At 40.4% G+C, this 25,717-nt stretch overlaps 2 protein-coding genes across 14 annotated transcripts; both read right to left on the bottom strand.

The window, feature by feature from the left end:
* Window positions 1-435: 435 nt before the first annotated feature.
* LOC118226780 lies at window positions 436-20,295 on the bottom strand. Of its 13 annotated transcripts, none has more exons than XM_035416663.1 (5): window positions 20,126-20,295; window positions 19,398-19,547; window positions 8,617-8,710; window positions 6,794-6,909; window positions 436-1,765 (listed from the first exon to the last, which is right to left on the bottom strand). In XM_035416663.1, exons 1-5 carry the CDS (start codon window positions 20,132-20,134, stop codon window positions 1,028-1,030), a joined length of 1,107 nt encoding a protein of 368 aa, XP_035272554.1. In that variant the 5' UTR covers window positions 20,135-20,295; the 3' UTR covers window positions 436-1,027. The 13 variants fall into 13 exon arrangements, with proteins under 13 accessions (XP_035272554.1, XP_035272553.1, XP_035272552.1 ...); XM_035416662.1 differs by having other exon boundaries at window positions 8,617-8,737; window positions 19,425-19,547; XM_035416661.1 differs by lacking the exon at window positions 8,617-8,710 and having other exon boundaries at window positions 19,304-19,547.
* Window positions 20,296-22,301: 2,006 nt separating this feature from the next.
* Window positions 22,302-25,717, bottom strand: LOC118226784. Its single transcript, XM_035416678.1, has 3 exons — window positions 25,330-25,717; window positions 24,570-24,744; window positions 22,302-23,340 (listed from the first exon to the last, which is right to left on the bottom strand). Exons 2-3 carry the CDS (start codon window positions 24,739-24,741, stop codon window positions 22,490-22,492), a joined length of 1,023 nt encoding a protein of 340 aa, XP_035272569.1. The 5' UTR covers window positions 24,742-24,744; window positions 25,330-25,717; the 3' UTR covers window positions 22,302-22,489.

The raw sequence follows: 25,717 nt of genomic DNA, 5'->3' as shown, positions 1-25,717 counted from the left end.
CAGTGGTGTCAAACTGGTTCCATCAAGGGCCAAGATATTTTCTTTTCCACTAAACACCGCGCTGGGTGATTTCAAATATATAGTGTATAATTAACGAGAGAAGGGAGAGCTAATGAGGGAAATGAGCAGGTGTAGAGCTTGGTTGAAATGAAAACCTGCATGTTCTCGGGCCTGGATAGCTTGATACCTGTGTTCTACACGTTCGACTCTCTGATCTGTTAACAGATGAACGCACTCAGGACATGCTAGCCTAAAGCTGTAGCATTAAGATCTTCCTTTACTGAAGTGAGGGGCCTAGCCCAAACCATGAGAAATAGTCCCATACCAAGGGGTGGCCAGATACTTCTAGTCATATAGTGTACATAGTAATCAGGAAATATTCAAAACGTTTACAAATCTGATACCTTTTTATCTAATGGGAGACCATGGACACAATCGTTTGCAAACAATTTATTTTACCAAGCACTTCAAGACGTCGCCAACACCCAAACAATTACATCACTTTGTCCAGCAGGATCTGCAACACATTCTGACATCTTGTAGAAAAACATATACTGACAAATGAATGCATGGTTACACTTTAAAGAATTACTAGATCACACAGAAGTTGATTTACTAAAGAGAATACAATTAGAAACATATGCGGTGGTTACAAATTTCCTCTAATATGCATTATAAATAACTAAATAACTAATTTGGAAATAAAACTTCCTGAACTGATTTTTGGTCATTATTATTATTATTATTCAGCCAAAGCCACTGTACCCCGAGTAAACGTATTCCCAAAACCGAAAGTTCAAAGCACTGCAGCATATCTACTGAGCTTCAAGAGTTTGAAATAAACAGCTTGTATTTATATTGATGATAAAAATCACTTATGAAAGAAACTAATTTTGTGACAACATAATTAGCTGTTTTGAGGTAAGCCACGAAGCATTTTAAAATTCTAACACTAAGGCAGAAAGGAGGCTTCTGTTCTGAACTGGTCCACTTGCATCTGCAAGTGATGGCGGACTCCTAACATCCATTAATAAAAAGTTGCACCTGCCTGTCTCAGGTCATTCACAAAGTCACGTAACAGGGTTGACCTCTGGGGATCCAGGTGCCTCAACATTAGCTGCACTCCATCTTCAGTTGTGTGAAACTGAGGAATGAGATTTGGGTTTTCAGTAAACCATATTTCCGCAGCCTGTGGGTCCAGATAAACGCGATGCGTATTAATCCAATCTACCGTGCGACCAAGAATATGCAACACGTTTTCATTAATTTGCTGCAGACGAAACAAATGCATGTAGTCAACAGCATTGAGGCTGATGGTTTCTGTCATGTATGCAAACAGGATATTGTTGATTGGCACATATACCACATTGTCAGGAATGTGTACCACCCAGGTGCTAATGTTTCGTCTCTGAGCAGCGGTCAGGTTGATGTGATCACCGTCTGGGGCGTGCCCTTGAAAGGCATCACTAACCCGGCTGTTCGGAATACGGCCAACCAGCGTCACTCTGTCACCGCCTGTGACGTGTCTTTGAATGAACACATCGATTATGGACCCATATAGCCCCAGCAGGGCGTTGTTGAAAACGTGTTCTCCCCGGTTAGACCTTCGGGCCTGGATCACATCTCTGGCCAGGTCTATACCACGTTCTTTCAGTTTACCCCTGAGTACCTCGAAAGATGCGGAAAGGTTTTTGCGCAAATCGGCACCTGACTTGGCTGCCTTAGCTGCTGTGATGGCGGCGCTCGCCCCTGGTTTTTGTACTGCCTGTATAATGTAGTCGTTTATGTCTTTGGATACTTTGGCGCTGCACCCGATTACTGTCTGGCTTTTGTGGTTCTGAAGGATGGACCCTGGCTTCAGTTGATGGATTCCAGCTGAATCTGAATAGAAACAGATACATGTTATAACATTATTTGCCTATAGACCAACAGAATGCAAGCATTTTGCTATGCATTTACTATAGCTTTAGTAGCAGTGGTTGTTTTAGTAGTAGTACCAATATAGCCATGTTAGCAGTAGTGTCTAATAATGGCAGCAGCAGCAGTGGTAGTAGTAATACCAGCAGTGGTGGTAGCAGAAGTAGCAATAGTAGTAGTATTTGTAGTAGTTGTATCTCAATGATACCCAAAGCCTTTTGTTCTGATAAATATGTGGAAGTGGAACCCTTTTGAACATAAAGAGGTCTAAGCCAGTATCACTCTTACATCACTTGTACCTTGATCGTCTAGCACCTTCATACTGCACTTGTATCTTCACATAGCACTTTTCTTGCACTTGTATGGTCTTCTTTATGTCGTAGCTCTTCATCATATCTCTCGTAATCATGCCTCAGTTCTAGTTTGACTCGCCATAACTTCACTGACTTATTCTTACTTGTATGATTTAGCCTATACTTTATATATGAACTAGACTTAATGTCAGATGCAGTAACTGATTTGAACCAATCACTGCAAACTGCAATGGAGAGCAAAATCTTTTGATTGGATCAAACAACTGAGTTACAAATCAAAGAAATCATCCATCTCACCCATTACGCACCTAGAAAGCCCTTATAGCCCTTGGCCTCCGCGGTCCTTCGGTCTCCCTGGAGCAGCGCAATGAAGCCGTCCACCATGTTGGCGGAAGTGCCCACCAAGGGCACGTGGTTCACGAATCCCACCCACAGTTCCATTTGAGGGTTGGTTGCCATCAACGGTTCTATTGGTGGGTGGGATCCCAGTGATCTTGTGAACAGTTCCACCGGTGGGTGGGACGACATCCTGACCTCAGATTTGGCCATGTCCTAATGAGATACAGATGGGATGTTTTAATCACAGTTGCAGCAGCTAAAAAGAAAGTAATTAATGACATTATTTCTAACATCTGGTTCCTGGTTTGGGACCTACCTTAAGGTTTAGAACCCAGTTCCTTTTAGGTATTAAAGACATCCAAGAGAATAATCATCATCATGTTTTGACAAATTGGCACAATAGGTAATTATTCATGTTTTGTTACTTCTGCTGGAGCAATTATAAACATAATTCATACATAGCAACACCAGTTCAACTGTTTGATTTAATGTAATCTTCCCTAAAATTCCCTCTATGTATGTGCATCATTCTGCCTTTCTGAAACTGTATATTCATAAATATGGACATAATGTAATTCCATACACTATTAAAACTTGTCACTTTCTATTTCTGAAATAACAAAGGAGGATTAACAAATAGAGGATTTCTTACCTGTAATGTGCATATGTTACAGGAGATATACAATAAAGGTTTATAACCCCTGGCTGTCATACCCCCCCCCCCCCCCCCCCACCCCCACAATGCAGGTGTTCAGGTTCTCTCAAAAATTAATCGGAAATGATTTCTTACCTTCTGCATTACAATAAATAAGGTTATTCGGATGAAAAATTATGTAATGCTGCTGGAAACTTCTTTGATTAGTATTTAAATCTAAACAGTAGCAGTCTTGAAGCTTGGAAATAGGACTCTTCTCAAACAATAGATATAAAAGCTTCACAGTTCACTCCCAAATTGCAAAATCTTTTTTCTGATGAAATATTAGTCTGTCATAATCGCAAAAGTGATTGTTGGAGAGAGGAGGGAAAAGCCTTCTATTGTAATTTTACAGCTTTCAATTGAAAGTCAAATGTCAAAATAAATCTTTTAGTCTGAGTCAAAGTTCAAGATAAAAATTATATTAGTAAACTATTCTTCACAAATAAAAATGTTCAAGTTTCTTGCCTGCTGCATTGAGCTTGTTGAGCAACTGAAATCTTTTGGGCACTTTAACTTCCTTGTGTTATACTTTTTTTCCACTAAGAAAATGAGGAAGTAGATTTCTGAGAAAGTTTATCATACGATCTTAGGTATGACTGTCATTTTGTCAGGGTGGTTTGGTTTCTGCAACAATGTTAGTCTGATAACATGCACTTCCCTCTCCTGACTTGTAGACTGTTTACCAAGTCATTTGTACACCCACCTAAAACATGACTGGTGTGAAATTTCTTGTGTCGGTCAGATATTGCAGAAAATTGTGCTAATGGCTAATATTACACTGCTCTTCCATGCTGCATCTATAAACCTGTGTTCATTAAAATGACATATTCACACAGTTGATCTGTTTAACCGGGAGCTTTATTGAGGTATGCTGCATTGGGAACAATTTCATGCATTTGGTGCATTTGCACTTGGGTCATCGTACCTGGCCTTAGGATGAAGTTGTGAGCCTCCCTGGACATTAGTTTGAGGAGAAAGCTGACAGCTTAAAAAACAGAATAAAGCATGAAATGAGAGTGGAGAGAACCCGAGAGGAGCAGAAGTGGGCACCATTTTATACCTATGCAGAAAACCGGTTTAGCAAGTTCAAGGTAACAGCCTGAGGGATTGGCTGCATATTTCCGTCCTGAATACAAGTTTTTTCTTTCTTTTCTGACCATGAAAGTGTATCATCAGCAGTAGTAACACACACATAAAAACTGATTTTCCGTTTCTGCTGTAAATAAGGTGTGGTACGGTGATGCAGCTCTGACATTCTGTAGCTATATTCTTTTAGGGAAGGGAAATCATGCTGTCTTATGCGGAATAGCCATCACTTTTCAACCAAATGTATCCGGGTTTCCATTTGAATGCCTGTACAGCGTTTCACCGACTTTCCACCACAAAAATGTTCACTGGGTTAATGCATGAGCATTTCTAGCCAATGTGAGTGCATGACTGTGCAGTGCGTATCAAGCATGGAAATTACACAGATTATTTAATAATGACTATTTCACTTTATACTGAAAGTCAGTGTGCAGAAAGCTGCATGAAGCCGAGCCTCATTTTATCATATGGACAATATTGATACAGTATATTCAGTGAGTAAATCCAAAGGACAAATATTTAGAGAAATAAGAGCCACCATCTTCGAGGAGGCAAATGCTAACTTTAGTAAATCTCAATGTGAATAATGCTGCCACCTAGTGGTAAACCTGGCAAACAGTTGACCACAGAGACAAAAGACATTCTACACCAGTGGTGTCAAACTGGTTCCATCGAGGGCAAAATTTTTTGTATTTTACTAAACACTGCGGCGGGGTGATTTCACTATATAGTGTATAATTAACAAGCAAAGGGAGAGCTAATGAGGGAAATGAGCTGGTGTAGAGCTTGGTTGAAATGAAAACCTGCAAGCTCTCTGGCCTCGATGGAACACGGTTTGACACCTGTGTTCTACACGTTCGACTCTCTGACCCATTGAAAGATGAACTCGCTCAGGACGTGTTAGCCATTTTCCTAAAGCTGTAGCATTAATAACTTCCTTTACTGGAAGTGAGCGGCCTAGCCAAAACCATGAAAAATATCCCCATACCAAGGGGTGGCCAGATACTTCTGGTCATATAGTGTACATAGTAATCAGGAAATATTCAAAACCTTTTACAGATCTGATACCCTTTTATCTAATGGGAGACCATGGACACAATCGTTTGCAAACAATTTATTTAACCAAGCTCTTCAAAACATCACCAACACCCAAACAATTACATCACTTTGTCCAGCAGGATCTGCAACACATTCTGACATCTTGTAGAAAAACATATAGTGACAAATTAATGCATGGTTACACTTTAAAGAATTACTAGATCACACAGAAGTTGATTTATTAGAGAGCATACAATTAGAAACATATGTGGTGGTTACAAATTTTCTCTAATATACATTTAAATAACTAATTTGGAAATAAAACTTCCTGAACTGATTTTTGGTCATTTCCAGAATTGTTATTATTATTATTATTATTATTATTATTATTATTCAGCCAAAGCCACTGTACCCCGAGTAAACGTATTCCCACAACCGAAAGTTGAAAGCAAAGCAACATATCTACTGAGCTTCAAGAGTTTGAAATAAACAACTTTTATTTATATTGATGATAAAAATCACTTATGAAAGAAACTCATTTTGTAACAACATAATTAGCTGTTCTGACATGAAGCATTTCAAAATTCTAACACTAAGGCAGAAAGGAGGCTTCTGTTCTGAACTGGTCCACTTGCATCTGCAATTGATGGCGGACTCCTAACATCCATTAATAAAAAGTTGCATCTGCCTGTCTCAGATCATTCACAAAGTCACGTAACAGGGTTGACCTCTGGGGATCCAGGTGCCTCAACATTAGCTGCACTCCATCTTCAGTTGTGTGAAACTGAGGAATGAGATTTGGGTTTTCAGTAAACCATATTTCCGCAGCCTGTGGGTCCAGATAAACGCGATGCATATTTATCCAATCTACCGTGCCACCAAGAATATGCAACACGTTTTCATTATTTTGCTGCAGACGAAACAAATGCATGTAGTCAACAGCATTGACCCTGATGGTTTCTGTCATGTATGCAAACAGGATATTGTTGATTGGTACATATACCACATTGTCAGGAATGTGTACCACCCAGGTGGTAATGTTTCGTCTCTGATCAGCGGTCAGGTTGATGTGATCACCGTTTGGGGCGTGCCCTTGAAAGGCGTCACTAACCCGGCTGTTCGGAATACGGCCAACCAGCGTCACTCTGTCATCGCCTGTGACGTGACTTTGAATGAACGCATCGATTATGGACCCATATAGCCCCAGCAGGGCGTTGTTGAAAACGTGTTCTCCCCGGCTAGCCCTTCCGGCCTGGATCACATCTCTGGCCAGGTCTATACCACGTTCTCTCAGTTTACCCCTGAGTACCTCGAAAGACGCGGTAAGGTTTTTGCGTAAATCGGCACCTGACTTGGCTGCCTTAGCTGCTGTGACGGCGGCGCTCCCCCCTGGTTTAATCGCCTGTATAATGTAGTCGTTTATGTCTTTGGATACTTTGGCGCTGCACCCGATTACTGTCTGGCTTTTGTGGTTCTGAAGGATGGACCCTGGCTTCAGTTGATGGATTCCAGCTGAATCTGAATAGAAACAGATACATGTTATAACATTATTTGCCTATAGACCAACAGAATGCAAGCATTTTGCTATGCATTTACTATAGCTTTAGTAGCAGTGGTTGTTTTAGTAGTAGTACCAATATAGCCATGTTAGCAGTAGTGTCTAATAGTAGCAGCAGCAGCAGTGGTAGTAGTAATACCAGCAGTGGTGGTAGCAGAAGTAGCAATAGTAGTAGTATTTGTAGTAGTTGTATCTCAATGATACCCAAAGCCTTTTGTTCTGATAAATATGTGGAAGTGGAACCCTTTTGAACATAAAGAGATCTAAGCCAGATACCAGCTAATTTAAATGAGTCAATGTTGACATTAACATCTGTGTGTGTTGAGCAATTGTTAGCTATAGTCAAAGTGCTTATTAAGCTAGTATTTGTATTACATTCACAACTTAGCAACAACCATAGCCTAGTTATTACACTGAGGAAGAAAAGCTCCTTGGAGTTACATAAAATGAAGAACACCTGAGTTTGTTTTGCCACTTACTTCTAAGCATTACAATATCATTCAAAGTCCTGACTCTGGCCTACACTGCAGCCAACAGAACAGCCCTTTTCCCACCTAACAGGACATAATTCAGCCCTACACACCAGCTCAACCACTCTGCTCTGCTGCAGCGGGGCGACTTGCACTTCTGCCATCCGGGTGAATGGTTTTCGTTCGTCCTGATCACTGAGCTTCTCCACCCTACTTCCCCAGTGATGGAACAAACTCTCAAATCTTCTACGGACCACTCAGTCGCTGCCCATTTTCCACCATGGTCAGAAGACCCACCTCTTCTGACTGTGCCTTGAGTAACTCTTAACACTACACCTCTGCAGGGTTACACCCAACCTAGTATCACTCTTACATCACTTGTACCTTGATCGTCTAGCACCTTCATACTGCACTTGTATCTTCACATAGCACTTTTCTTGCACTTGTATGGTCTTCTTTATGTCGTAGCTCTTCATCATATCTCTCGTAATCATGCCTCAGTTCTAGTTTGACTCGCCATAACTTCACTGACTTATTCTTACTTGTATGATTCAGCCTATACTTTATATATGAACTAGACTTAATGTTCATGCTTATGAATAACTGATACTTAATAAGAATTTTACCTTGTTGGACCTGTGTTCTGTAGTTATTCCAGTGACCTTTGGTATGCACTTATTGTACGTCCCTTTAGTTAAAAGTGTCTGCCAAATAAAATGTAATGTAACTATGCACTTCTGCTAACCGCTAGTGCCCTTTTGAACTGTCTGTAACACCCTTGCTTTTCTGCTTCCTCAACTCAGGGGGATTTTTTCATTTATGCACAGATGCTACATAAGGAGTTTGTATTCTCCTCCTCCCCCAGCTTTGTTTAACATGGCTAAGTGTAGAAAATCTCTCCATGCTGCATGTAATAATAGAAGCCTTTCAGCCCAAAACATTTTACACAACAGTAGCAGTAGTAGTAATAGCAGATATAGTAGCAATAGTAGCATCAGCAGGAGTAGTAGTAGTATTAGTAGTAGCAATAGTAACAGTAGGAGCTATAATGGTAGACAGTAATGTGAGAATGGCTGTCAGATGCAGTAACTGATTTGAACCAATCACTGCAAACTGCAATGGAGAGCAAAATCTTTTGATTGGATCAAACAACTGAGTTACAAATCAAAGAAATCGACCATCTCACCCATTACGTACCTAGAAAGTCCTTATAGCCCTTGGCCTCCGCCGCCCTTCGGTCTCCCTGGAGCAGAGCAATGAAGCCGTCCACCATGTTGGCGGAAGTGCCCACCAAGGGCACGTGGTTCACGAATCCCACCCACAGTTCCATCGGTCGGTGGGACGACATCCTGACCGTAGGCTTGGCCATGTCCTAATGAGATACAGATGGGATGTTTTAATCACAGTTGCAGCAGCTAAAAAGATAGTAATTAATGACATTATTTCTAACATCTGGTTCCTGGTTTGGGACCTACCTTAAGGTATAGAACCCAGTTCCTTTTAGGTATTAAAGACATCCAAGAGAGTAATCATCATCAGCATCATCATCATCATAATGTTTTGATAAATTGGCACAAGAGGTAATTGCTTGTGTTTTTTGTTTTGTTACTTCTACTGGACCAATTATAAACACAATACATGTGTAACCACACCAGTTCAGCTGTTTGTTTGATTCAATGTGATCTTGCCTAAGGTTCCCTCTACTTGAGTTATGTGCATCATTCTGCCTTTCTGAAACTGCATATTCATAAATATGTACATATTGTAATTCCATACGGTTTTTAAACTTGTTACTTTTTATTTCTGAAATGACAAGCAGAGGATTTCTTACCTGTAATGTGCATATGTTACAGGGGATATAGAATAAAGGTTTATAACCCCTGGATGTCATATCCCCCCACCCCCACGATGCAGAGGTTTTCTCATAAATTAATCGTAAATGATTTCTTACCTTCTGCAAATGTTACAGTAAAATAGGTTATTCGGATGAAAAATGCTGTAATGCTGCTGGAAACTTCTTTGATTAGTATTTAAATCTAAACAGTTGCTGTCTTGAAGCCTTGAAATAGGACTCTTCTCAAACAATATATATATACAAACTTCACAGTTCACTCCCAAATGACAAAATCCTTATCCTGATAAAATATTAGTCTGTCACAATCGCAAAAGTGATTGTTGGAGAGAGGAGGGAAAAAGCCTTCTATCGTAATTTCACAGCTTTCAATTGACAGTCAAATGTCAAAATAAATTTTTAGTCTAAGTCAAGGTTTAGTTTAGTTTAGTTCTTCACAAATAAAAAAAAGTTTTGTGCCTGCTGCATTGAGTTTGTTGAGCAACTGAGATCTTTTGGGAACTTTAACTACCTTGTGCTGCTCTTATATTTTTTACCGAGAAAATAAGGAAGTAGATTTCTGAATGCTGTCTCATGAGGCGATGATGATTTGCAAGAGATCGCAGCTGATTGCCATTTTTTCAGAGTGGTTTGGTTTCTGAAGAAATTACGAGTTAGTCTGATAATATAAATTTCCCTCTTTTGACTTGTAGAATGTTTACCAGCAATTTTGATGTCCTTTGTGCACCCACCTAAAACATGAATAGTGTGAAAGATCTTGTGTCGGTCAGATATTGCAGACAGCTGTGCTAATGCCTAATATTTGTGTTGGTAAAATTCGAAGTAAAGATACGTGTGTCTACATTTTGGCAAGTGTGTGTGCGTGTGTGTGTGCAAAAAGAGGCCTGCAGCAGAGAAGTACTACAGGATGTGCCAACCACAAACACCTGCCTAATCTCTTGCGAAGTAAGACAGAGAAACGATTCTGAGAAAAGGAAGGATCGGAGAAGCCACCTCTGCACACATCTACCAAAATGTCCTTTCTAAAATCAATATTACTGAAAATGCGCATGTATCCTGTTTATCAGTTTCTAATGACACCCTGTCGCTGGTTTTGCTATTAAAAAGAAAAAAGTCTCTGGGCTGTGTCTCAGAGCACTAGGTAAGAGTGTTTCTCAGGATAAGCTTATGTTCGCAAATTTTAAAGCTTGAATTGAATATTGTGCGTAGGTCTTTTGACTCTTCTCACCGCCGGTGGATGTAGATAGAATCATAAAAAACAAGTTTTCAACGTACAAAAATGCCAAGTTACTCACACATACAAAGCATTGTCTATAACTAATTCATTCAAACTGGCAAAATCTACGCCTGCCATTGAAAGTATTGATATCAAAATGACGCCAGGTTACTGTATTACAAACAATATAAGCTATCTTACCTCACCCAAATTAAATAAGCTGTATTCCAAAGCAATGGTACCCAATGTTTCCTCAATTGTTTCAAGTCACTTGGCCCTGTGTGTATAATCATACAGTACATGGGCAGGCCAAATATATGTGTGGATGGGTTTGTAACAGTCAAGATTGATTGAATAGGCGTCAATATGTCCAAATTTGTATTTGTATGTATGTATTTAGCTGCCCAGCCTTTCTGTTGCGTGAATGATTGTATGTTTCTTGGTATAAATGTTTGTTCGTAAATGTGAATGTAACATGCTGTGAGGGAAATGTCCCCATGGGGATAAAGAATTATTCTATGTATGTATGTACAATATGTATTTTACATGTATTTTACATGTATTTTACATTTATTGTAAGTAGCAAATTTACAAGAACTTGTACATTTAGTAAAATGAAGTTGACAAGCAAGTATGAACATGCTGTATGTTTTCTGGAGGAATATGCTTCCTGTAGGTATTCACCACCAGTTTTTTTACATTAATTTAAATGTGTTGCAAGAGGCAATTACAGGTATTTGGGATACTTTGATGTGACACAAAGTTTGAGTGACATTGTAAAATGGTAAGATTAAAAAACACAGGGCCAAGTGACTTGAAACAATTGAGGAAACATTGGGTAGCATTGCTTTGGAATTGCTTTGGCTCTGCGAAGGAGACACATGCCACTACTCGAGCGAGCAGAGACAGAGATGAGGATTGGGAAAGGAAATGGTTCTTTAGACACCCAGAGAGTGATCTAATAAGAGGGAAAACACTGTACGTAGGGAAATAATTTTGTGCAATGCCTGTACAAATGACCCCGACAATCCGAGAATGTTATTGTGTGAAAGACAGCGTGCCTCACGTGTCACTGTGCGAAGCCTTCGATGAAAAATGGAAGGACACGGCACCGTGGATAAAGGAATGTTGTCTCACCACTGATTGGGTAACTAGGCCTGATGGCAGCCAATTTTCGCCATCTCTGGGCGTCTTGGCATACCCATTACAATACATTACATTATAGGCATTTAGCAGACGCTCTTATCCAGAGCGACTTACACAACTTTTACAAAGCATTTTTTACATTGTATCCATTTATACAGCTGGATATATGCTGAAGCAATGCAGGTTAAGTACCTTGCTCAAGGGTACAACGGCCGTGTCCTTACCCGGGAATCGAACCCGCGACCTTTCGGTTACAAGTCTAGTTCCTTACCCACTGTGCTACACTCCGTCCTATACCCCTACTCCCTCGAACAACGAGCGGATAGAGGAATGTACACGCAGAACAGCGTTCAACTTTCGTCGGCCTATCGGCGGCAGACGAAAGGCTCACCTCAGTACCTGCCCATCTGCGGGCAACATCCAAATATGATGTCACAAGATCTGTAGCAAGATTTTGGGGTAACCACTAATGGAGTGGTGACCCCGAAATCTTGCTACAGGCCTTGTAAAAATCAATACCCATTGCGCCTAGAAGCTGTAGAAGGCATTGCCCCGGCCTTTAAATCTCTAATAGAAAAAGGTATTGTCATACCATTGGCCTCCTGAAATATTTAGCTGAACAAGGGCACAAATGCAGTTTACATAAGGTACAATTAGTCCAACCAGAAGTTAAATATTTGGGTCTCACTATCTCACACCAGGGTCGAATATTAGGAACAGAACGCATTGAGGCAATTTGAAAGATTCCAAAACCTATTACAAAGAAACAGGTAATGTCCTTTTTAGGCATGACGGGCTACTGCAGACAGTGGATACCCAACTACGCCGAACTTCCACAACCATTGCAAAACCTAACACATGCCCGTGGGTTAGCCGCCCATGATATGGCCCAATGGACTGAGGAAGCGCTTATCAGTTTTGAATCAATTAAGCAACAGCTGGGGATTAAGCAACATTAGGACTTGTCAAATTATTTTTTCCACTAAGAAAATGAAGTAGATTTCTGAGGAAGGTTTGCATAAGATCTCAGCTGATTGTTGTTTCATCAGGTTGGTTTGGTTTCTGCAGATATGATAACATGCACTTCCCTCTCCTGACTTCTAAATTGTTGGTAAACATTCTACAAGTCATTTGTACACCCACCTAAAGCATGGTGTGAAATTTCTTGTGTCGTTCAGATATTGCAGAAAGTTGTGCTGACAGCTCATGTTACACTACTCTTCCATGCTGCATCTATAAACCTGTGTTGATTAAAACGACATATTCACACAATGGATATGTAAGACTGGGAACTTTATTGAAGTATGCTGCGTTGGGAACATTGAATCCAATTATACATGTGGACATGTACTCAAGCAATGCAGATTAAGTACCTTGCTCAAGGGTTCAACGGCAGTGTCCTAGCAGGAAATTGAAACTTTAAAACTTTAGGTTACAAGTCCAACTCCTTACCCATTATACTACACTGCCGCCACTTGGGTTCAGAGTCTGGAGGCAGGATCACAGCTGGCTGTAGTACGAAGTTGTCAACCTCCAAGACATCAGTTATGGGAAAAAGGAGACAAGTGTAAAAAAATAAAAACAAAAAACTGAAATGATTTCACTGTGTAAATATTTCCTTTTAATGATTGCACCTGGCCTGGCACACATGTAGCATGGAAGAGCAGTTAATCTACACTACACAGCACACCCTTCTGCAATATCTGACTGACATGTACACTGCAGACATACATACAGTGGCACGTCCCATCACTTGACCTCTCCTCATCACTTTTTAAGGATGCAAAGCCTATGTCCCTCAATGATGCTTGATGTTGCATCCACACAAAATCACTTCACTACGAATCTGCACAACTACTCGTACTTTTATAAGGATCGACAAGAATCAATTTAATATTTGACGCTAAGGTACTTTTACGATGAGTCTGCTTTATTCACAAGGCAGGCGTATTCGGCAGTTGGTACTGAGGCCCAGTCTCTTCTCTAGCTTGTGGCTGGGTGTTCCTTTTTTGGCTGTAGGCCTGGTAGGGTGATGCAGCTCTGACAGAGCGTCAGTCTTTTAGGGAAGCGAAATTATGCAGCCTCACTCAAAGACGTTGCACAAGCTAGTTGTGTGGGACGGTTCAGAAAAGGTACTGTATGCATGTACGTATTGGGACAGGTCCAGAGTGGTGGTGTACTTTGAAAACAAATTCACTACGCAAACATGTAGTCCAGACGCATAAGTTCAGATTTCAGCCGTAAGCAGATCCTCGTCCGAAAACAAAAATAAGTTCAGAAGACAAATCAGTTAGTCCTCTAAATCACGTCAAGTAAAAAAAAAAAAAAAAAAAAAAATCGATTCTCGATTCACCACTGTTTTAAGACTCTCCACATTCACCCTCCACACTTCTCTCACGAGGATACTTCACACCAGCTGAAGGGGATGGGAAGCTCAAATGCTGTTTTTAACAACTCATGTCATGTGGGCACTTAAATCTGAGCTCTATTAAAGCCGTTGACTTTCGGGGAACGGAGCCATCTATAACAAATATAACACCCTTCCAACCAGCATTCCTGTGGCCCTGTTACTCTCTGTGCGTGTCATGGTTCTGTGTTTCTGTCTCTGTTTTTCCTTGTTGGGCCGCCAGATGGCGGCACTTCTGTTTTGTGTCCTGCTCGTTCCCCTGTTAATTATTATTATTGCTTTCAATTATTTTATTATTGTTTCTGATTGTGTCTCGTTGTTCCCACCCTGTCCTGGTTTGATTGTTAATTGTGCCCTCCTGTGTCTTGTTGGTTACCAGTCTATTTAGGTTCTTTGTCCCCTTGACTCGGGTGCTGGTTCCTTGTGTTTATTTCCGACTTGTGCTTGTTCCTGACCTGTATGTATCTTCTTGCGTTTCTTTTATGTGTTTGCCTGTGTGTTCCACATGCCTGTACTCTGCCTGCCTGTGTTCTGTTCTGTGTTTTTTTTGGAGTTTGTTGTTTTGCCCTTCGTGGCCTTATCTGTTCCCTGTTTGTGTTTGCCTTTTTTGTTGTAGTAAAATCCTTATTTGTATCCATCCTTTTGAGTTTCGTTTTTTTTTTTCACTCTGCACTCTCCCAGGAGGGCAAAGGGCAAAGAGAGTTCCCAGAATCCCCCTGGGTTAAACAGACAAGCCAGAAAATAAGAATGGAGGGAGAGGGAGAAGAATTTTGAGGATGAGAGGTGAGAGAGGGAGTGAAATGAAAGACGGGGAGTGAGAGAGGGAGCAGAATTGAGGGTCAGAGGTGAGAGAGGGAGTGGAATGAAGGACAAGGGGTGAGAGAGGGAGTGGAATGAAGGACGGGGAGCGAGAGAGGGAGCAGAATTGAGGGTCAGAGGTGAGAGAGGGAGTGGAATGAAGGATGGGGAGTGAGAGAGGGAGTGGAATGAAGGACGGGGAGTGAGAGAGGGAGTGAAATGAAGGATGGGGAGTGAAAGATGGAGCAGAATTGAGGGTCAAAGGTGAGAGAGGGAGTGGAATGAAGGATGGGGAGTGAGAGAGGGAGCAGAATTGAGGGTCAAAGGTGAGAGAGGGAGTGGAATGAAGAACATCACTTTGAGGGGAAAGGAGACAAATTAAAAAACAGAATAAAGCATGAAATGAGGGTGGAGAGCATCCAAGAGGTGCAGAAGTGGGCACCATCTATACCTATGCAGAAAACCGGTTTAGCAAGTTCAAGGTAACAGCCTGAGGGATTGGCTGCATATTTCCGTCCTGAATATAAGTTATTTTTTTCTTTTCTGACCATGAAAGTGCATCATCAGCAGTAATAACACACACATAAAAACGGATTTTCCGTTTCTGCTGTAAATAAGGTGTGGTACGGTGATGCAGCTCTGACCTTCTGTAGCTGTATTCTTTTAGGGAAGGGAAATCATGCTGTCTTATGCGGGATAGCCATCACTTTTCAACCAAATGTATCCGGGTTTCCATTTGAATGCCTGTACAGCGTTTCACCGACTTTCCACCACAAAAATGTTCCCTGGGTTAACGCATGAGCATTTCTAGCCAATGTGAGTGCATGACTGTGCAGGGCGTATCAAGCATGGAAATTACACAGATTATTTAATAATGACTATTTCACTTTATACTGAAAGTCAGTGTGCAGAAAGCTGCATGAAGCTGAGCCTCATTTTATCATATGAACATTATTGATGCAGTATATTCAGTGAGTAAATTCAAAGGACAAATATTTAGAGAAAAAAGAGCCACCATCTTCGAGGAGGCAAATGCTAACTTTAGTAAATCTCAATGTGAATAATGCTGCCACCTAGTGGTCAACCTGACAAACAGTTGACCACAGAGACACAAGACATTCTACACCAGTGGTGTCAAACTGGTTCCATCGAGGGCAAAAAGTTTTTGTATTTTACTAAACACTGCGGCGGGGTGATTTCACTATATAGTGTATAATTAACGAGAGAAGGGAGAGCTAATAAGGGAAATGAGCAGGTGTAGAGCTTGGTTGAAATGAAAACCTGCATGTTCTCGGGCCTGGATAGCTTGATACCTGTGTTCTACACGTTCGACTCTCTGATCTGTTAACAGATGAACGCACTCAGGACATGCTAGCCTAAAGCTGTAGCATTAAGAACTTCCTTTACTGGAAGTGAGCAGCCTAGCCTAAACCATGAAGAACAGCCCCATACCAAGGGGTGGCCAGATATTTCTGGTCATATAGTGTACACAGTAATCAGGAAATACTCAAAACCTTTTACAAATTTCATACCCTTTTACCTAATGGAAGACCATGGACACAATCTTTGCAAACAATTTATTTAACCAAGCTCTTCAAGACGTCGCCAACACCCAAACAATTACATCATTTTGTCCAGCAGTAGCTGCAACACATTCTGACATCTTACAGAAAAACATATACTGACAAATTAATGCATTTTTACATTTTACAGAATTACTTGATCACACTGAAGTTGATTTACTAAAAGAGAATACAATTAGAAATATAAGCGGCAGTTACAAATTTTCTCTAATATACATTTAAATAACTAATTTGGAGATAAAACTATCTGAACTGATGTTTGGTATTTTCCAGAATTATCATTATTATTAGCATTATTATTAGCATTATTATTCAGCCAAAGCCACTGTACCCAGAGTGAACGTATTCCCACAACTGAAAGTTAAAAGCAACGCAGCATATCTACTGAGCTTCGAGAGTTTGAAATAAACAACTTGTATTTATATTGATGAAAAAAATTATGAAAACTTATTTTTAAACCATATAATTAGCTTTTCTGTTCTGGGAGTCCTAACTTTATTAATTGTTGCATCTGTCTCCTTGACTGCTTTTGTCAGGTCATTCATAAAGTCACAAAGTAACGGAGGTGGGTCCTGGGGAACCAGGTGCCTCAACATTTTTTTCACCCCCTCTTCAGTCTGGTGAAACTGAGCAATAAGACCTGAGTTTTCCAAAAACCAATGTTTCACAGCCAATGGGTCCAGATAAACGCGATACTCAATCATCGTTTCCACTGAGCAAGTGAGATTACACAACACCTCTTTTACACCATCAGTTTTCTGCAGATGCAACGAATGCATGTAGTCAGCAGCATTGACCCTGATGATTTCTGTCATGCATCCAAACAAGAAATCGTTGACTGATATATATATCTCACAGTTAGGAATGTGTACTACCCAGGTGCTAATGTTTAGTCTCTGCTGAGCGGTCAAGTTGATGTGATCACCGTCTTTGGCGTGCCCTTGAAAGGCATCACTAACTCGGGTGTTCGGAATACAGCCAAGCAACTTCACTTTGCCAACGCCTGTGACGTGTTCTTTAATGAACAATTCTATTATGGACGCATATAGCCCCAGCAGGCCATTGTTGAAAACATGTTCTCCCCGTTTAGACCCCTGCTTTTCAGGGTTTTGTTCAGGTTTCTTTTCAGGAAAGTCTTTCAGTTGAGCCATGAGGACCTCGTTAGACTTCTTAAGATCTTTGAATAACTGCTCACTTTCCCTGACTGCCTTAATTGCTTTGATTTCTGTGGCGCTCGGCCGTGATTTTTTCTTTCCTGTCATTAAAATGTGGTCAATTATGTATTTGGATACTTCGGCGCTGCACCCGATTACTGCCTGGCTTACGGGGTTCTGAAGGATGGACCTTGCCGTCAGTTCATCGATTCCTGCTGAATCTGGATAGAAACAGAGACATTTCATGATATTCTTAACCTGTAGACCAACAAAAGGCAAGCATTTTGCTATCCATTTACTATAGCTTTAGAAGCAGTGGTTGTTTTAGTAGTAGAAGCAATATAGCTATGTTCGCAGTAGTGCCTATTAGTAGTAGCAACAGCAGCAGCAGTGATAATGGTAATAGCAGCAGCGGTGGTAGCAGAAGTAGCAATCTCAACGATGCCCAAAGCCTTTTGCTCTGATAATTATGTGGAAGTGGAACCCTTTCGAACATAAAAGTGATCTAAGCCAGATACCTGCTGATTGGAAGGAGTCAATGTTGACATTAACCTTGGTGTGTGTGGAGCAATTGTTAGCTATGGTAAAAGTGCTTATTAAGCTAGAATTTGTATAAGATTTGCAAGCTAGCATCTTGCCCTAAAACAATCATAACCTAGTTATTACACAGAGGAAGTAAGCCGCTTGGAGTTACATAAAACGAAGAACACAAATTTTTTTTTTCCACTTACTTCTAAGCATTAAAGAATTGTTCAAAGTCCTCACTCTGGCATACACTGCTGCCAACAGAACAGCCCCTTCCCACCTACAGGACATAATTCAGTCCTACACACCAGCTTGACCACTCTGCTGCAGCCTGGGCGACTTGCACTTCTGCCATCCGGGTGAATGGTTTTCATTTGTCCTGATCACTGAGCTTCTCCAACCCCCAGTGATGGAACAAACTCCCCATTCTTCTACGGACCACTCAGTCACTGCCCATTTTCCACCATCTGAAGATGCATCTCTTCTGATTGTACCTTGAGTAACTCTTAACACTACTCCTCTACAGGGTTACTCCCAACCTAGTATCACTCTTACATCACTTGTACTTTGATCATCTAGCACATTCATATTACACTTGTAACATGCCTCACTTCTGGTTTGACTTGCCATAACTTTACTGACTTATGCTTACTTTTATGATTCCACCAATGCTTTATATGTGAACTAGATTTATGTTCATGGATAACTGACACACAATAAGAATTTGAATGACCTTCAGTTACCTTCGGAATGCACTTACTGTACGTCCCATTGGATAAAAGCATCTGCCAAATAAAATGTAATGTAACTATACACTTCTGCTAACCACTAGTGCCCTTTTGAACTGTCTGTAACACTCTTGTTTTTCTGTTTCTTCAATTTAGGGGGATTTTTTCAATTATGCACAGATGCTACATAATGAGTTTGTATTTGACTCTTCCCCAGCGTTGTTTTGCATGGCTAAGTGTAAAGCATCTCTCCATGCTACATGTAATAAAAAAAGCCTTACAGCCCAAAACATTTTCCATAACAGTAGCAGTAGTAGTAATACCAGATATAGTAGCAGTATGGGAGAAAGGGTGTTATATGCAGTAACTGATTTGAACCAATCACTGTGAACTGCAATGGAGAGCAAAATCTTTTGATTGGATCAAACAACTGAGTTACAAATCAAAGAAATCGACCATCTCACCCATTACGTACCTAGAAAGCCCTTATAGCCCTTGGCCTCCGCGGTCCTTCGGTCTCCCTGGAGCAGAGCAATGAAGCCGTCCACCATGTTGGCGGAAGTGCCCACCAAGGGCACGTGGTTCACGAATCCCACCCACAGTTCCATTTGAGGGTTGGTTGCCATCAACGGTTCTATTGGTGGGTGGGATCCCAGTGATCTTGTGAACAGTTCCACCGGTGGGTGGGACGACATCCTGACCTCAGATTTGGCCATGTCCTAATGAGATACAGATGGGATGTTTTAATCACAGTTGCAGCAGCTAAAAAGAAAGTAATTAATGACATTATTTCTAACATCTGGTTCCTGGTTTGGGACCTACCTTAAGGTATAGAGCCCAGTTCCTTTTAGGTATTAAAGACATCCAAGAGAATAATCATCATCATGTTTTGTCAAATTGGCACAATAGGTAATTATTCATGTTTTGTTACTTCTGCTGGAGCAATTATAAACATAATTCATACGTAGCAACACCAGTTCAACTGTTTGATTTAATGTAATCTTCCCTAAAATTCCCTCTATGTATGTGCATCATTCTGCCTTTCTGAAACTGCATATTCATAAATATGGACATAATGTAATTCCATACACTATTAAAACTTGTCACTTTCTATTTCTGAAATAACAAAGGAGGATTAACAAATAGAGGATTTCTTACATGTAATGTGCATATGTTACAGGAGATATACAATAAAGGTTTATAACCCCTGGCTGTCCATGTATACTGTTTATACCCCCCACCCCCACCATGCAAGTGTTCAGGTTCTCTCAGAAATTAATCGGAAATGATTTCTTACCTTCTGCATTACAATAAATAAGGTTATTCGGATGAAAAATTATGTAATGCTGCTGGAAACTTCTTTGATTAGTATTTAAATCTAAACAGTAGCAGTCTTGAAGCTTGGAAATAGGACTCTTCTCAAACAATAGATATAAAAGCTTCACAGTTCACTCCCAAATTGCAAAATCTTTTTTCTGATTAAATATTAGTCTGTCATAATCGCAAAAGTGATTGTTGGAGAGAGGAGGGAAAAGCCTTCTATTGTAATTTTACAGCTTTCAATTGAAAGTCAAATGTCAAAATAAATCTTTTAGTCTGAGTCAAAGTTCAAGATAAAAATTATATTAGTAAACTATTCTTCACAAATAAAAATGTTCAAGTTTCTTGCCTGCTGCATTGAGCTTGTTGAGCAACTGAAATCTTTTGGGCACTTTAACTTCCTTGTGTTATACTTTTTTTCCACTAAGAAAATGAGGAAGTAGATTTCTGAGAAAGTTTATCATACGATCTTAGGTATGACTGTCATTTTGTCAGGGTGGTTTGGTTTCTGCAACAATGTTAGTCTGATAACATGCACTTCCCTCTCCTGACTTGTAGACTGTTTACCAAGTCATTTGTACACCCACCTAAAACATGACTGGTGTGAAATTTCTTGTGTCGGTCAGATATTGCAGAAAATTGTGCTAATGGCTAATATTACACTACTCTTCCATGCTGCATCTATAAACCTGTGTTCATTAAAATGACATATTCACACAGTTGATCTGTTTAACCGGGAGCTTTATTGAGGTATGCTGCATTGGGAACAATTTCATGCATTTGGTGCATTTGCACTTGGGTCATCGTACCTGGCCTTAGGATGAAGTTGTGAGCCTCCCTGGACATTAGTTTGAGGAGAAAGCTGACAGCTTAAAAAACAGAATAAAGCATGAAATGAGAGTGGAGAGAACCCGAGAGGAGCAGAAGTGGGCACCATTTTATACCTATGCAGAAAACCGGTTTAGCAAGTTCAAGGTAACAGCCTGAGGGATTGGCTGCATATTTCCGTCCTGAATACAAGTTTTTTCTTTCTTTTCTGACCATGAAAGTGTATCATCAGCAGTAGTAACACACACATAAAAACTGATTTTCCGTTTCTGCTGTAAATAAGGTGTGGTACGGTGATGCAGCTCTGACCTTCTGTAGCTATATTCTTTTAGGGAAGGGAAATCATGCTGTCTTATGCGGGATAGCCATCACTTTTCAACCAAATGTATCCGGGTTTCCATTTGAATGCCTGTACAGCGTTTCACCGACTTTCCACCACAAAAATGTTCACTGGGTTAACGCATGAGCATTACTGGCCAAAGTGAGTGCATGACTGTGCAGGGCGTATCAAGCATGGAAATGACACAGATTATTTAATAATGACCATTTCACTTTATACTGAAAGTCAGTGAGCTGGTGTAGAGCTTGGTTGAAATGAAAACCTGCAAGCTCTCTGGCCTCGATGGAACACGGTTTGACACCTGTGTTCTACACGTTCGACTCTCTGACCCATTGAAAGATGAACACGCTCAGGACGTGTTAGCCATTTTCCTAAAGCTGTAGCATGAATAACTTCCTTTACTGGAAGTGAGCGGCCTAGCCAAAACCATGAAAAATATCCCCATACCAAGGGGTGGCCAGATACTTCTGGTCATATAGTGTACATAGTAATCAGGAAATATTCAAAACCTTTTACAGATCTGATACCCTTTTATCTAATGGGAGACCATGGACACAATCGTTTGCAAACAATTTATTTAACCAAGCTCTTCAAAACATCACCAACACCCAAACAATTACATCACTTTGTCCAGCAGGATCTGCAACACATTCTGACATCTTGTAGAAAAACATATAGTGACAAATTAATGCATGGTAACACTTTAAAGAATTACTAGATCACACAGAAGTTGATTTATTAGAGAGCATACAATTAGAAACATATGTGGTGGTTACAAATTTTCTCTAATATACATTTAAATAACTAATTTGGAAATAAAACTTCCTGAACTGATTTTTGGTCATTTCCAGAATTGTTATTATTATTATTATTATTATTATTATTATTATTATTATTATTCAGCCAAAGCCACTGTACCCTGAGTAAACGTATTCCCACAACCGAAAGTTGAAAGCAAAGCAACATATCTACTGAGCTTCAAGAGTTTGAAATAAACAACTTTTATTTATATTGATGATAAAAATCACTTATGAAAGAAACTCATTTTGTAACAACATAATTAGCTGTTCTGACATGAAGCATTTCAAAATTCTAACACTAAGGCAGAAAGGAGGCTTCTGTTCTGAACTGGTCCACTTGCATCTGCAATTGATGGCGGACTCCTAACATCCATTAATAAAAAGTTGCACCTGCCTGTCTCAGGTCATTCACAAAGTCACGTAACAGGGTTGACCTCTGGGGATCCAGGTGCCTCAACATTAGCTGCACTCCATCTTCAGTTGTGTGAAACTGAGGAATGAGATTTGGGTTTTCAGTAAACCATATTTCCGCAGCCTGTGGGTCCAGATAAACGCGATGCATATTTATCCAATCTACCGTGCCACCAAGAATATGCAACACGTTTTCATTATTTTGCTGCAGACGAAACAAATGCATGTAGTCAACAGCATTGACCCTGATGGTTTCTGTCATGTATGCAAACAGGATATTGTTGATTGGCACATATACCACATTGTCAGGAATGTGTACCACCCAGGTGCTAATGTTTCGTCTCTGATCAGCGGTCAGGTTGATGTGATCACCGTTTGGGGCATGCCCTTGAAAGGCGTCACTAACCCGGCTGTTCGGAATACGGCCAACCAGTGTCACTCTGTCATCGCCTGTGACGTGACTTTGAATGAACGCATCGATTATGGATCCATATAGCCCCAGCAGGGCGTTGTTGAAAACATGTTCTCCCCGGCTAGCCCTTCCAGCCTGGATCACATCTCTGGCCAGGTCTATACCACGTTCTCTCAGTTTACCCCTGAGTACCTCGAAAGATGCGGAAAGGTTTTTGCGTAAATCGGCACCTGACTTGGCTGCCTTAGCTGCTGTGACGGTGGCGCTCGCCCCTGGTTTAATCGCCTGTATAATGTAGTCGTTTATGTCTTTGGATACTTTGGCGCTGCACCCGATTACTGTCTGGCTTTTGTGGTTCTGAAGGATGGACCCTGGCTTCAGTTGATGGATTCCAGCTGAATCTGAATAGAAACAGATACATGTTATAACATTATTTGCCTATAGACCAACAGAACGCAAGCATTTTGCTATGCATTTACTATAGCTTTAGTAGCAGTGGTTGTTTTAGTAGTAGTACCAATATAGCCATGTTAGCAGTAGTGTCTAATAGTTGCAGCAGCAGCAGTTGTAGTAGTAATACCAGCAGTGGTGATAGCAGAAGTAGCAATAGTAGTAGTATTAGTAGTAGTTGTTGTAGTAGTTGTATCTCAATGATACCCAAAGCCTTTTGTTCTGATAAATATGTGGAAGTGGAACCCTTTTGAACATAAAGAGATCTAAGCCAGATACCAGCTAATTTAAAGGAGTCAATGTTGACATTAACCTCTGTGTGTGCTGAGCAATTGTTAGCTATAGTCAAAGTGCTTATTAAGCTAGTATTAGTATTACATTCACAACTTAGCAACAACCATAGCCTAGTTATTACACTGAGGAAGAAAAGCTCCTTGGAGTTACATAAAATGAAGAACATCTGAGTTTGTTTTGCCGCTTACTTTTAAGCATTACATTATTGTTCAAAGTCCTGACTCTGGCCTACACTGCAGCCAACAGAACAGCCCTTTTCCCACCTAACAGGAAATAATTCAGTCCTACACACCAGCTCGACCACTCTGCTCTGCTGCAGCGGGGCGACTTGCACTTCTGCCATCCGGGTGAATGGTTTTCGTTCATCCTGATCACTGAGCTTCTCCACCCTACTTCCCCAGTGATGGAACAAACTCTCAAATCATCTACGGACCACTCAGTCACTGCCCATTTTCCACCATGGTCAAAAGACCCACCTCTTCTGACTGTGCCTTGAGTAACTCTTAACACTACACCTCTGCAGGGTTACACCCAACCTAGTATCACCCTTACATCAGTTGTACCTTGATCGTCTAGCACCTTCATACTGCACTTGTATCTTCACATAGCACTTTTCTTGCACTTGTATGGTCTTCTTTATGTCATAGCTCTTCATCATATCTCTCGTAATCATGCCTCAGTTCTAGTTTGACTTGCCATAACTTCACTGACTTATTCTTACTTGTATGATTCAGCCTATACTTTATATATGAACTAGACTTAATGTCAGATGCAGTAACTGATTTGAACCAATCACTGCAAACTGCAATGGAGAGCAAAATCTTTTGATTGGATCAAACAACTGAGTTACAAATCAAAGAAATCGACCATCTCACCCATTACGTACCTAGAAAGCCCTTATAGCCCTTGGCCTCCGCCGCCCTTCGGTCTCCCTGGAGCAGAGCAATGAAGCCGTCCACCATGTTGGCAGAAGTGCCCACCAAGGGCACGTGGTTCACGAATCCCACCCACAGTTCCATCGGTCGGTGGGACGACATCCTGACCGTAGGCTTGGCCATGTCCTAATGAGATACAGATGGGATGTTTTAATCACAGTTGCAGCAGCTAAAAAGATAGTAATTAATGACATTATTTCTAACATCTGGTTCCTGGTTTGGGACCTACCTTAAGGTATAGAACCCAGTTCCTTTTAGGTATTAAAGACATCCAAGAGAGTAATCATCATCATCATCATCATCATCATAATGTTTTGATAAATTGGCACAAGAGGTAATTGCTTGTGTTTTTTGTTTTGTTACTTCTACTGGACCAATTATAAACACGATACATGTGTAACCACACCAGTTCAGCTGTTTGTTTGATTCAATGTGATCTTGCCTAAGGTTCCCTCTACTTGAGTTATGTGCATCATTCTGCCTTTCTGAAACTGCATATTCATAAATATGTACATATTGTAATTCCATACGGTTTTTAAACTTGTTACTTTTTATTTCTGAAATGACAAGCAGAGGATTTCTTACCTGTAATGTGCATATGTTACAGGGGATATAGAATAAAGGTTTATAACCCCTGGATGTCATATCCCCCCACCCCCACGATGCAGATGTTCAGGTTTTCTCATAAATTAATCGTAAATGATTTCTTACCTTCTGCAAATGTTACAGTAAAATAGGTTATTCAGATGAAAAATGCTGTAATGCTGCTGGAAACTTCTTTGATTAGTATTTAAATCTAAACAGTTGCTGTCTTGAAGCCTTGAAATAGGACTCTTCTCAAACAATATATATATACAAACTTCACAGTTCACTCCCAAATTACAAAATCCTTATCCTGATAAAATATTAGTCTGTCACAATCGCAAAAGTGATTGTTGGAGAGAGGAGGGAAAAAGCCTTCTATCGTAATTTCACAGCTTTAAATTGACAGTCAAATGTCAAAATAAATTTTTAGTCTAAGTCAAGGTTTAGTTTAGCTTAGTTCTTCACAAATAAAAAAAGGTTTTGTGCCTGCTGCATTGAGTTTGTTGAGCAACTG

This window comes from Anguilla anguilla, chromosome 5 (assembly GCF_013347855.1).
Source record: "Anguilla anguilla isolate fAngAng1 chromosome 5, fAngAng1.pri, whole genome shotgun sequence".
Lineage (NCBI taxonomy): Eukaryota > Metazoa > Chordata > Actinopteri > Anguilliformes > Anguillidae > Anguilla > Anguilla anguilla.
Note: the sequence above shows the minus strand (reverse complement) of the source record. Positions and strands in the feature narration are given on the sequence as shown.

Bases quoted from the DNA above. Each gene is read 5' to 3' on its own strand.
- LOC118226780 (XM_035416658.1), bottom strand. The intron at 17,797-19,303 runs GTACGTAATGGG...GTTTCTATCCAG, and splicing joins GGGCTATAAGGGCTTTCTAG to ATTCAGCAGGAATCGATGAA.
- LOC118226784 (XM_035416678.1), bottom strand. From the start codon at position 24,741: ATGGCCAAGCCTACGGTCAGGATGTCGTCCCACCGACCGATGGAACTG. The intron at 23,341-24,569 runs GTACGTAATGGG...GTTTCTATTCAG, and splicing joins GGGCTATAAGGGCTTTCTAG to ATTCAGCTGGAATCCATCAA.